We start from the raw sequence: 13,339 nt of genomic DNA on the forward strand, positions 1-13,339 counted from the left end.
ACGTAATACTTCCAGATCAACTGTAATGTCAATACCATTGTAAAGCACAATTTCTCCCCTTTCCAACAGAATCAATTACACGACCTAAACGCTGCCCGTTTCTGCATAATTCAAGCAGGCAATGAGCCCCGTCGGGTCTTTTTAAAAATGGCGGGTGGGGAAGTGAAACTAATGCGTGATAGTGAGAAGGAGAGATGTTGTGTGGGAAAATTGCTTTTTTTCGCTCGATCTGTCCAACTTATCACCTTATCGCCTCTAAAATGTAAATAAAACACTATAAAGAGTGTATATAATGTGTCGTTACATACCTATTTGAAGGTTTGTGTCAAATTTGAATTGGGTTTTTAGGGCGGTGCTAAAGTAATCTTAGACGTAAACAGCGGCTTTGAGAATGATGATCGCATGCAATGATGCAAAAAATGACTAGGTATCCCCCCCTTATGAAAGGCTTTTAATGTATCCCAGAGTACAAAACTATTGGGAGAGGACGGACTGTGTTTTTCACAGAAAAAACATAATTTGATCTCTGATAAATTGACAAAGTTCTGCGTATTTCAACAGAGTTGGGTTTAGGCACCATCTATAGGTTCCTTGAACTCCATCCGGCATCAACACAGAAAGTGTGAGGCGAGAATTATCTGAGATGGTTCTGGATAAATACTCAGTTTCCACAACTCTATAGGTTGGTTTTATGGCGTTTTAGACCCTAGTACAGCAATCATGTATACAGTATAGTAGGGTTGGGTATTGCCAGGGAACTCACGATACAATATTATCACGATACTTAGGTGGCGATTCTATATGATTGCAATTCGATACTGCGATTTGATGTTCCAAACATATTGCTCACTATACAGTACCGGTCAAAAGTTTGGACACCTACTCATTCAAGGGTTTTTCTTTATTTTTACTATTTTCTACATTGTAGAATAATAGTGAAGACATCAAAACTATAAAATAACACAAATGGAATCATGTAACCAAAACAGTGTTAAACAGATTCTTCAAAGTAGCCACCCTTTTCCTTGATGACAGCTTTGCACACTCTTGGCATTCTCTCAACCAGCTTCATGAGGAAGTCACCTGGAATGCATTTCAATTAACAGGTGTGCCGTGTTGAAAGTTCCTTTGTGGAATTTCTTTCCTTTTTAATGCGTTTGAGCAAATCAGTTGTGTTGTGACAAGGTAGGGGTGGTATACAGAAGATAGCCCTATTTGGTAAAATAGCCCGTATTACGGCAAGAACAGCTCAAATAAGCAAAGAGAAACGACAGTTCATCATTACTTTAAGACATGAAGGTCAGTCAATGCAGAACATTTCAATAACTTTTAAAGTTTTCAACCATCAAGCACAATGATGAAACTGGCTCTCATGAGGCCGCCAACAGGAAAGGAAGACCCAGAATTACCTCTGCTGCAGAGGATAAGTTCACTAGTTAACTACACCTCAGATTGCAGCCCAAATAAATGTTTCAGAGTTCAAGTAACAGACACATCTCAACATCAACTGATCAGAGGAGACTGCGTGAATCAGGCCTTCATGGTCAAATTGCTGCAAACAAACCACTACTAAAGGACACCAACAAGAAGAAGAGACTTGCTTGTGCCAAGAAACACGAGCAATGGACATTAGACCGGTGGAAGTCTGTCTCCAGCATCCCGGAGTCGCCTCTTCGCTGTTGAGACTGGTGTTTTGCGGGTACTATTTAATGAAGCTGCAAGTTGAGGACTTGTGAGGCGTCTGTTTCTCAAACCAGACACTCTAATGTACTTGTCCTCTTGTTCAGTTGTGCACAAGGGCCTCCCACTCATCTTTCTATTCTGGTTAGAGACAGTTTGCGCTGTTCTGTGAAGGGAGTAGTACACAGCGTTGTATGAGATCTTCAGTTTCTTGGCAATTTCTCACATGGAATTGCCTTCATTTCTCAGAACAATAATAGACTGACGAGTTTCAGAAGAAGGGTCTTTGTTTCTGGCCATTTTGAGCCTGTAATCGAACCCACAAATGCTGATGTTTCAGATACTCAACTTGTCTAAAGAAGGCCCGTTTTATTGCTTCTTTAATCAGAACAACAGTTTTCAGCTGTGCTAACATAATTGCAAAAGGGTTTTCTTTCTAATGATCAATTAGCCTTTTCAAATTATAAACTTGGATTAGCTAACACAACGTTCCATTGGAACACAGGAGTGAGTGATGGTTGCTGATAATGGGCCTCTGTACGCCTATATAGATATTCCATTAAAAATCTGCCTTTTCCAGCTGGAATAGTCATTTACAACATTAACAATGTCTACAGTGTATTTCCAATCAATTTTATGTTATTTGAATGGACAAGAAATGTGCTTTTCTTTCAAAAACAAGTTCATTTCTAAGTGACCCCAAACTTTTGAACAGTAGTGTATGTAGGTAGGTACCTCATCCCGTCAGTTGAGGATGCCTGGTCATTCTTTAAATGTTACTTCCTCACCATATTAGACAAGCATGCTCCGTTCAAAAAATGCAGAACCAAGAACAGATATAGCCCTTGGTTCACTCCAGACCTGACTGCCCTCGACCAGCACAAAAACATCCTGTGGCGAACTGCAATAGCATCGAAGAGCCCCCGCGATATGCAACTGTTCAGGGAAGTCAGGAACCAATACACGCAGTCAGTCAGGAAAGCAAAGGCCAGCTTTTTCAAGCAGAAATTTGCATCCTGTAGCTCTAACTCCAAAAAGTTATGGGATACTGTAAAGTCCATGGAGAACAAGAGCACCTCCTCCCAGCTGCCCACTGCACTGAGGCTAGGTAACACGGTCACCACCGATAAATCCGTGATAATCGAAGACTTCAACAAGCATTTCTCAATGGCTGGCCATGCCTTCCTCCTGGCGACTCCAACCTTGGCCAACAGCCCCGCCCCCCCCGCTGCTACTCGCCCAAGCCTCCCCAGCTTCTCCTTTACCCAAATCCAGATAGCAGATGTTCTGAAAGAGCTGGAAAACCTGGACCCATACAAATCAGCTGGGCTTGACAATCTGGACTCCCTATTTCTGAAACTGTCCGCCGCCATTGTCGCACCCCCTATCACCAGCCTGTTCAACCTCTCCTTCGTATCATCTGAGATCCCCAAGGATTGGAAAGCTGCCGCGGTCATCCCCCTCTTCAAAGGGGGAGACACCCTGGACCCAAACTGTTACAGACCTATATCCATCCTGCCCTGCCTATCTAAGGTCTTCGAAAGCCAAGTCAACAAACAGATCACTGACCATCTCGAATCCCACCGTACCTTCTCCGCTGTGCAATCCGGTTTCCGAGCCGGTCATGGGTGCACCTCAGCCACGCTCAAGGTACTAAACGATATCATAACCGCCATCGATAAAAGACATTACTGTGCAGCCGTCTTCATCGACCTGGCCAAGGCTTTCGACTCTGTCAATCACCATATTCTTATCGGCAGACTCAGTAGCCTCGGTTTTTCTAATGACTGCCTTGCCTGGTTCACCAACTACTTTGCAGACAGAGTTCAGTGTGTCAAATCGGAGGGCATGTTGTCCGGTCCTCTGGCAGTCTCTATGGGGGTACCACAGGGTTCAATTCTCGGGCCGACTCTTTTCTCTGTATACATCAATGATGTTGCTCTTGCTGCGGGCGATTCCCTGATCCACCTCTACGCAGACGACACCATTCTATATACTTCCGGCCCTTCCTTGGACACTGTGCTATCTAACCTCCAAACGAGCTTCAATGCCATACAACACTCCTTCCGTGGCCTCCAACTGCTCTTAAACGCTAGTAAAACCAAATGCATGCTTTTCAAGCGTTCGCTGCCTGCACCCGCACGCCCGACTAGCATCACCACCCTGGACGGTTCCGACCTAGAATATGTGGACATCTATAAGTACCTAGGTGTCTGGCTAGACTGCAAACTCTCCTTCCAGACTCATATCAAACATCTCCAATCCAAAATCAAAGCAAGAATCGGCTTTCTATTCCGCAACAAAGCCTCCTTCACTCACGCCGCCAAACTTACCCTAGTAAAACTGACTATCCTACCGATCCTCGACTTCGGCGATGTCATCTACAAAATAGCTTCCAATACTCTACTCAGCAAACTGGATGCAGTTTATCACAGTGCCATTCGTTTTGTTACTAAAGCACCTTATACGACCCACCACTGCGACCTGTATGCCCTAGTCGGCTGGCCCTCGCTACATGTTCGTCGTCAGACCCACTGGCTCCAGGTCATCTACAAGGCTATGCTAGGTAAAGTGCCGCCTTATCTCAGTTCACTGGTCACGATGGCTACACCCACCCGCAACACGCGCTCCAGCAGGTGTATCTCACTGATCATCCCTAAAGCCAAAACCTCATTTGGACGCCTTTCCTTCCAGTTCTCTGCTGCCTGCGACTGGAACGAATTGCAAAAATCTCTGAAGTTGGAGACTTTTATCTCCCTCAACAACTTTAAAAATCTGCTATCCGAGCAGCTAACCGATCGCTGCAGCTGTACATAGTCCATCTGTAAACTACCCACCCAATTTACCTACCTCACCCCCCATACTGCTTTTATTTATTTACTTTTCTGCTCTTTTGCACACCAGTATCTCTTCTTGCACATGATCATCTGATGATTTATCACTCCAGTGTTAATCTGCTAAATTGTAATTATTCGATTTATTGCCTACCTCATGCCTTTTGCACACATTGTATATAGATTCTCTTTTTTTCTACCATGTTATTGACTTGTTTATTGTTTACTCCATGTGTAACTCTGTGTTGTCTGTTCACACTGCTATGCTTTATCTTGGCCAGGTCGCAGTTGCAAATGAGAACTTGTTCTCAACTAGCCTACCTGGTTAAATAAAGGTGAAATAAAAAAATAAAAAAATAAAAAGGTAGGGTTTAGGGTTATGTAGGTAGGTAGGTAGGTAGGTAGGGTTTAGGGTTATGTAGGTAGGTTTAGGGTTATGTAGGTAGGGTTTAGGGTTATGTAGGTAGGGTTTAGGGTTATGTAGGTAGGTAGGTAGGTAGGTAGGTAGGTAGGTAGGTAGGTAGGTAGGTAGGTAGGTAGGTAGAAGGGTAGGTAGGTAGGGTTATGTAGGTAGGTAGGTAGGCAGGTAGGGTTATGTAGGTAGGGTTAGGGTTATGTAGGTAGGGTTAGGGTTTTGTATGTAGGTAGGTAGGGGTTAGGGTTATGTAGGTATGGGTCAGGGTTATGTAGGTAGGTAGGTGTTAGGGTTATGTAGGTATGTAGGGTTTAGAGTTATGTAAGTAGGGTTATGTAGGTATGTTTAGGGTTATGTAGTTAGGGTTTGGGTTATGTAGGGTTAGGGTTATGTAGGTAGGTGGGTTTATTGTTATGTAGGTAGGGTTATGTAGCTAGTGTTAGAATTATGTAGGTAGGTAGGGTTTAGGGTTATGTAGCTAGTGTTAGAATTATGTAGGTAGGTAGGGTTTAGGGTTATGTAGATAGGTTTAGGGTTATGTAGGGTTAGGGTTATGTAGGTAGGGATAGGGTTATGTAGGCAGGTAGAGTTATGTATGTAGATACGTTTATGTAATTAGGGTTTGGGTTATGTAGTGTTAGGGTTATGTAGGTAGGTGGGTTTATTGTTATGTAGGTAGGGTTAGGGTTATGTAGGTAGGTAGGAAGGGTTAGGGTTATGTAGGTAGGTAAGGTTTAGGGTTATGTAGGTAGGTAGGGTTTAGGGTTATGTAGGTAGGTAGGGTTATGTAGGAAGGTAGGGTTATGTAGGTAGGTAGGTAGGGTTATGTAGGTAGGTAGGTAGGGTTTAGGGTTATGTAGGAAGGGTTATGTAGGTAGGTTTACGATTATGTAGTTAGAGTTTGGGTTATGTAGGGTTAGGGTTATGTAGGTAGGTAGGGTTATGTAGGTTAGGGTTATGTAGGTAGAGATAGGGTTATGTAGGCAGGTAGAGTTATGTATGTAGGTAGGGTTATGTAGATAGGGTTAGGGTTACGTAGGTAAGATTAGGGTTATGTAAGTAGGGTTATGTAGGTATGTTTAGGGTTATGTAATTAGGGTTTGGGTTATGTAGGGTTAGGGTTATGTAGGTAGGAATGGGTTAGGGTTATGTAGGTAGGTAGGAAGGAGTTAGGGTTATGTAGATAGGTAGGTAAGGGTTAATGTTATGTAGGTATGTAGGGTTTAGGGTTATGTATGTAGATAGGTAGGGTTTAGGGTTACATACAGTTGAAGTTGGAAGTTTACATACACCTTAGCCAAATAGATTTAAAAATTCCCTGTCTTGGGTCAGTTAGGATCACCACTTTATTTTAAGTGTCAGAATAATGTCAGAATAATAGTAGAGAGAATTATTTATTTCAGCTTTTATTTCTTTCATCACATTCCCGTGGGTCAGAAGTTTACATACACTCAATTAGTATTTGATAGCATTGCCCTTTAAATTGTTTACCTTGGGTCAAACGTTTCGGGTAGCCTTCCACAAGCTTCCCACAATAAGTTGGGTGCATTTTGGCCCATTCCTCCTGACAGAGCTGGTGTAACTGAGTCAGGTTTGTAGGACTCCTTGCTCGCACACGCTTTTTCAGTTCTGCCCACAAATTTTCTATAGAATTGAGGTCAGGGCTTTGTGATGGCCACTCCAATACCTTGACTTTGTTGTCCTTAAGCCATTTTACCACAACTTTGGAAGTATGCTTGGGGTCATTGTCCATTTGGAAGACCCATTTGCGACCAAGCTTTAACTTCCTGACTGATGTCTTGAGATGTTGCTTCAATATATCCACATAATTTTCCTTCCTCATGGTGCCATCTATTTTGTGAAGTGCACCAGTCCCTCCTGCAGCAAAGCACCCCCACAACATGATGCTGCCACCCCCGTGCTTCACGGTTGGGATGGTGTTCTTCGGCTTGCAAGCCTCCCCCTTTTTCCTCCAAACATAACGACAGTCATTATTGCCAAACAGTTCTATTTTTGTTTCATTAGACCAGAGGACATTTCTCCAGAAAGTACGATCTTTGTCCCCATGTGCAGTTGAAAACTGTAGTCTGGCTTTTTTATGGCGGTTTTGAAGCAGTGGCTTCTTCCTTGCTGAGCGGCCTTTCAGGTTATGTCGGTATAGGACTCGTTTTACTGTGGATATAGATACTTTTGTACCTGTTTCCTCCAGCATCTTCCCAAGATCCTTTGCTGTTATTCTGGTATTGATTTGCACTTTTCGCACCAAAGTACGTTCATCTCTAGGAGACAGAACGCGTTTCCTTCCTGAGCGATATGACGGCTGCGTGGTCCCATGGTGTTTATACTTGCGTACTATTGTTTGTATAGATGAACGTGGTACCTTCAGGCATTTGGAAATATCTCCCAAGGATGAACCAGACTTGTGGAGGTCTACAATTTTTTTTCTGAGGTCTTGGCTGATTTTTTTTGATTTTCCCATGATGTCAAGCAAAGAGGCACTGAGTTTGTAGGTAGGCCTTGAAATACATCCACAGGTACACCTCCGATTGACTCAAATTATGTAAATTGTGATACAGTGAATTATAAGTGAAATAATCTGCCTGTAAACAATTGTTGGAAAATTATTTGTGTCATGCACAAAGTAGATGTCCTTACCGGGTTAGGTAGGTAGGTAGGGTTCAGGGATAGGTAGGTAGGTAGGGTTCAGGGTTAGGTAGGTGGGTAGGTGGGTAGGGTTCAGGGTTAGGTAGGTAGGTACAGTGGGGAGAACAAGTATTTGATACACTGACAATTTTGCAGGTTTTCCTACTTACAAAGCATGTAGAGGTCTGTAATTTTTATCATAGGTACACTTCAACTGTGAGAGAAGGAATCTTAATTACTTAAAAATCATACAATGTGATTTTCTGGATTTTTGTTTTAGATTCCGTCTCTCACAGTTGAAGTGTACCTATGATAAAAATGACAGACCTCTACATGCTTTGTAAGTAGGAAAACCTGCAAAATCGGCAGTGTATCAAATACTTGTTCTCCCCACTGTAGGTAGGGTTCAGGGTTAGGTAGGTAGGGTTCAGGGTTAGGTAGGTAGGTAGGGTTCAGGGTTAGGTAGGTAGGTAGGGTTCAGGGTTAGGTGGGTAGGTAGGGTTCAGGGTTAGGTGGGTAGGTAGGGTTCAGGGTTAGGTAGGTAGGTAGGGTTCAGGGTTAGGTAGGTGGGTAGGGTTCAGGGTTAGGTAGGTAGGTAGGGTTCAGGGTTAGGTAGGTAGGTAGGGTTCAGGGTTAGGTAGGTAGGTAGGGTTCAGGGTTAGGTAGGTAGGTAGGGTTCAGGGTTAGGTAGGTAGGTAGGGTTCAGGGTTAGGTAGGTGGGTAGGGTTCAGGGTTAGGTAGGTAGGTAGGTAGGGTTCAGGGTTAGGTAGGTAGGTAGGGTTCAGGGTTAGGTAGGTAGGTAGGGTTCAGGGTTAGGTAGGTAGGTAGGGTTCAGGGTTAGGTAGGTAGGTAGGTAGGGTTCAGGGTTAGGTAGGTAGGTAGGGTTCAGGGTTAGGTAGGTAGGTGGGGTTCAGGGTTAGGTAGGTAGGTAGGGTTCAGGGTTAGGTAGGTAGGTAGGGTTCAGGGTTAGGTAGGTAGGTAGGGTTCAGGGTTAGGTAGGTAGGGTTCAGGGTTAGGTAGGTAGGTAGGGTTCAGGGTTAGGTAGGTAGGTAGGGTTCAGGGTTAGGTAGGTGGGTAGGGTTCAGGGTTAGGTAGGTAGGTAGGGTTCAGGGTTAGGTAGGTAGGTAGGGTTCAGGGTTAGGTAGGTAGGTAGGGTTCAGGGTTAGGTAGGTAGGTAGGGTTCAGGGTTAGGTAGGTAGGTAGGGTTCAGGGTTAGGTAGGTAGGTAGGGTTCAGGGTTAGGTAGGTAGGTAGGGTTCAGGGTTAGGTAGGTAGGTAGGGTTCAGGGTTAGGTAGGTGGGTAGGGTTCAGGGTTAGGTAGGTAGGGTTCAGGGTTAGGTAGGTAGGTAGGGTTCAGGGTTAGGTAGGTAGGTAGGGTTCAGGGTTAGGTAGGTAGGTAGGGTTCAGGGTTAGGTAGGTAGGTAGGGTTCAGGGTTAGGTAGGTAGGTAGGGTTCAGGGTTAGGTAGGTAGGTAGGGTTCAGGGTTAGGTAGGTAGGTAGGGTTCAGGGTTAGGTAGGTAGGTAGGGTTCAGGGTTAGGTAGGTAGGTAGGGTTCAGGGTTAGGTAGGTAGGTAGGGTTCAGGGTTAGGTAGGTAGGTAGGGTTCAGGGTTAGGTAGGTAGGTAGGGTTCAGGGTTAGGTAGGTGGGTAGGGTTCAGGGTTAGGTAGGTAGGTAGGGTTCAGGGTTAGGTGGGTAGGTAGGGTTCAGGGTTAGGTGGGTAGGTAGGGTTCAGGGTTAGGTAGGTAGGTAGGGTTCAGGGTTAGGTAGGTGGGTAGGGTTCAGGGTTAGGTAGGTAGGTAGGGTTCAGGGTTAGGTAGGTAGGTAGGGTTCAGGGTTAGGTAGGTAGGTAGGGTTCAGGGTTAGGTGGGTAGGTAGGGTTCAGGGTTAGGTAGGTAGGTAGGGTTCAGGGTTAGGTAGGTGGGTAGGGTTCAGGGTTAGGTAGGTGGGTAGGGTTCAGGGTTAGGTGGGTAGGTAGGGTTCAGGGTTAGGTAGGTAGGTAGGGTTCAGGGTTAGGTAGGTAGGTAGGGGTTAGGTAGGTAGGTAGGGTTCAGGGTTAGGTGGGTAGGTAGGGTTCAGGGTTAGGTAGGTAGGTAGGGTTCAGGGTTAGGTAGGTGGGTAGGGTTCAGGGTTAGGTAGGTAGGTAGGGTTCAGGGTTAGGTAGGTAGGTAGGGTTCAGGGTTAGGTAGGTAGGTAGGGTTCAGGGTTAGGTAGGTAGGTAGGGTTCAGGGTTAGGTAGGTAGGTAGGGTTCAGGGTTAGGTAGGTAGGTAGGGTTCAGGGTTAGGTAGGTAGGTAGGGTTCAGGGTTAGGTAGGTAGGTAGGGTTCAGGGTTAGGTAGGTAGGGTTCAGGGTTAGGTAGGTGGGTAGGGTTCAGGGTTAGGTAGGTAGGTAGGGTTCAGGGTTAGGTAGGTGGTTAGGGTTCAGGGTTAGGTAGGTGGGTAGGGTTCAGGGTTAGGTAGGTGGGTAGGGTTCAGGGTTAGGTAGGTAGGTAGGGTTCAGGGTTAGGTAGGTAGGTAGGGTTCAGGGTTAGGTAGGTAGGTAGGGTTCAGGGTTAGGTGGGTAGGTAGGGTTCAGGGTTAGGTAGGTAGGTAGGGTTCAGGGTTAGGTAGGTAGGTAGGGTTCAGGGTTAGGTAGGTAGGTAGGGTTCAGGGTTAGGTAGGTAGGTAGGGTTCAGGGTTAGGTAGGTAGGTAGGGTTCAGGGTTAGGTAGGTAGGTAGGGTTCAGGGTTAGGTAGGTAGGTAGGGTTCAGGGTTAGGTAGGTAGGTAGGGTTCAGGGTTAGGTAGGTAGGTAGGGTTCAGGGTTAGGTAGGTAGGTAGGGTTCAGGGTTAGGTAGGTAGGTAGGGTTCAGGGTTAGGTAGGTAGGTAGGGTTCAGGGTTAGGTAGGTAGGGTTCAGGGTTAGGTAGGTGGGTAGGGTTCAGGGTTAGGTAGGTAGGTAGGGTTCAGGGTTAGGTAGGTGGTTAGGGTTCAGGGTTAGGTAGGTGGGTAGGGTTCAGGGTTAGGTAGGTGGGTAGGGTTCAGGGTTAGGTAGGTAGGTAGGGTTCAGGGTTAGGTAGGTAGGTAGGGTTCAGGGTTAGGTAGGTAGGTAGGGTTCAGGGTTAGGTAGGTAGGTAGGGTTCAGGGTTAGGTAGGTGGGTAGGGGTTATGTAGGTAGGTAGGGTTCAGGGTTAGGTAGATAGGTAGGGTTCAGGGTTAGGTAGGTAGGTAAGGTTCAGGGTTAGGTAGGTAGGTAGGGTTCAGGGTTAGGTAGGTAGGTAGGGTTCAGGGTTAGGTAGGTAGGTAGGGTTCAGGGTTAGGTAGGTGGGTAGGGTTCAGGGTTAGGTAGGTAGGTAGGGTTCAGGGTTAGGTAGGTGGGTAGGGTTCAGGGTTAGGTAGGTGGGTAGGTTTCAGGGTTAGGTAGGTAGGTAGGGTTCAGGGTTAGGTAGGTGGGTAGGGTTCAGGGTTAGGTAGGTAGGTAGGGTTCAGGGTTAGGTAGGTAGCTAGGGTTCAGGGTTAGGTAGGTAGGTAGGGTTCAGGGTTAGGTAGGTAGGTAGGGTTCAGGGTTAGGTAGGTAGGTAGGGTTCAGGGTTAGGTAGGTGGGTAGGGTTCAGGGTTAGGTAGGTAGGGTTCAGGGTTAGGTAGGTAGGTAGGGTTCAGGGTTAGGTAGGTGGGTAGGGTTCAGGGTTAGGTAGGTGGGTAGGGTTCAGGGTTAGGTAGGTAGGTAGGGTTCAGGGTTAGGTAGGTAGGTAGGGTTCAGGGTTAGGTAGGTAGGTAAGGTTCAGGGTTAGGTAGGGTTAGGTAGGTGGGTAGGGTTCAGGGTTAGGTAGGTGGGTAGGGTTCAGGGTTAGGTAGGTAGGTAGGGTTCAGGGTTAGGTGGGTAGGTAGGGTTCAGGGTTAGGTAGGTAGGTAGGGTTCAGGGTTAGGTAGGTAGGTAGGGTTCAGGGTTAGGTAGGTAGGTAGGGTTCAGGGTTAGGTAGGTAGGTAGGGTTCAGGGTTAGGTAGGTAGGTAGGGTTCAGGGTTAGGTAGGTAGGTAGGGTTCAGGGTTAGGTAGGTAGGTAGGGTTCAGGGTTAGGTAGGTAGGTAGGGTTCAGGGTTAGGTAGGTAGGTAGGGTTCAGGGTTAGGTAGGTAGGGTTCAGGGTTAGGTAGGTGGGTAGGGTTCAGGGTTAGGTAGGTAGGTAGGGTTCAGGGTTAGGTAGGTGGTTAGGGTTCAGGGTTAGGTAGGTGGGTAGGGTTCAGGGTTAGGTAGGTAGGTAGGGTTCAGGGTTAGGTAGGTAGGTAGGGTTCAGGGTTAGGTAGGTAGGTAGGGTTCAGGGTTAGGTAGGTAGGTAGGGTTCAGGGTTAGGTAGGTAGGTAGGGTTCAGGGTTAGGTAGGTAGCTAGGGGTTATGTAGGTAGGTAGGGTTCAGGGTTAGGTAGATAGGTAGGGTTCAGGGTTAGGTAGGTAGGGTTCAGGGTTAGGTAGGTGGGTAGGGTTCAGGGTTAGGTAGGTAGGTAGGGTTCAGGGTTAGGTAGGTGGGTAGGGTTCAGGGTTAGGTAGGTGGGTAGGGTTCAGGGTTAGGTAGGTAGGTAGGGTTCAGGGTTAGGTAGGTGGCTAGGGTTCAGGGTTAGGTAGGTAGGTAGGGTTCAGGGTTAGGTAGGTAGGTAGGGTTCAGGGTTAGGTAGGTAGGTAGGGTTCAGGGTTAGGTAGGTGGGTAGGGTTCAGGGTTAGGTAGGTAGGTAGGGTTCAGGGTTAGGTAGGTAGCTAGGGTTCAGGGTTAGGTAGGTAGGTAGGGTTCAGGGTTAGGTAGGTAGGTAGGGTTCAGGGTTAGGTAGGTAGGTAGGGTTCAGGGTTAGGTAGGTGGGTAGGGTTCAGGGTTAGGTAGGTAGGGTTCAGGGTTAGGTAGGTAGGTAGGGTTCAGGGTTAGGTAGGTGGGTAGGGTTCAGGGTTAGGTAGGTGGGTAGGGTTCAGGGTTAGGTAGGTAGGTAGGGTTCAGGGTTAGGTAGGTAGGTAGGGTTCAGGGTTAGGTAGGTAGGTAAGGTTCAGGGTTAGGTAGGGTTCAGGGTTAGGTAGGTGGGTAGGGTTCAGGGTTAGGTAGGTGGGTAGGGTTCAGGGTTAGGTAGGTAGGTAGGGTTCAGGGTTAGGTAGGTAGGTAGGGTTCAGGGTTAGGTAGGTAGGTAGGGTTCAGGGTTAGGTAGGTAGGTAGGGTTCAGGGTTAGGTAGGTAGGTAGGGTTCAGGGTTAGGTGGGTAGGTAGGGGTTAGGTAGGTAGGTAGATAGGTAGGTAGGGTTCAGGGTTAGGTAGGTAAGTAGGGTTAGGTAGGTTTAGGGTTATGTAGGTAGATAGGTAGGTAGGTAGGGTTAGGTAGGTAGGTTTTATGGTTGGGGCAGACTTACCAATGGGAGTCTCCTCTAGGAAGGTCTTGGCATTGAGACTGGCACCGTGAGAAACCAGCAGCTCTGCTACATGCATCTGGAACCATAGAGACTATCAGTATTTACACGGCTATCCACAATCATCTGCTGGAACTGAGGACTTGGTGGACTGCATATTCTTTAGGTTAGGTTTTACTTAGCCAGTTCTCTCCAGTCTGCTGGTAAGGGCACATCAAGTCAAGCCTAACCTAAAGAATATACAGTCCACCAAGTCCTCAGTCCTTCGAGCTGGATAAAGATGTTAACTCCCCGATCAAGATGGATCGAGTTACCTGTGAAGCCTGGACCTGGTCCGATCATACACGACACCAAGCCTCACCTTCTCCTAGTTATAGTAGCACTGCACAGTATGGACAGCTGGGACATGGGCAAAGACAAC

The 13,339-nt window shown here is 46.7% G+C and overlaps 1 protein-coding gene across 2 annotated transcripts in view; it reads right to left on the bottom strand.

Annotated features, from left to right (window-relative positions):
* LOC139553842 (protein phosphatase 1 regulatory inhibitor subunit 16B-like) overlaps window positions 1-13,339 on the bottom strand; it is a 176,170-nt gene that overhangs the window by 14,964 nt on the left and 147,867 nt on the right. For both annotated transcript variants that reach the window (XM_071366579.1, XM_071366587.1), the window contains exon 8: window positions 12,922-12,997. In XM_071366579.1, coding sequence (XP_071222680.1) covers window positions 12,922-12,997 — 76 coding nt within the window. The remainder of the gene's footprint in view (window positions 1-12,921; window positions 12,998-13,339) is intronic.

The sequence above is a fragment of the Salvelinus alpinus genome, chromosome 2 (genome assembly GCF_045679555.1).
Source record: "Salvelinus alpinus chromosome 2, SLU_Salpinus.1, whole genome shotgun sequence".
Lineage (NCBI taxonomy): Eukaryota > Metazoa > Chordata > Actinopteri > Salmoniformes > Salmonidae > Salvelinus > Salvelinus alpinus.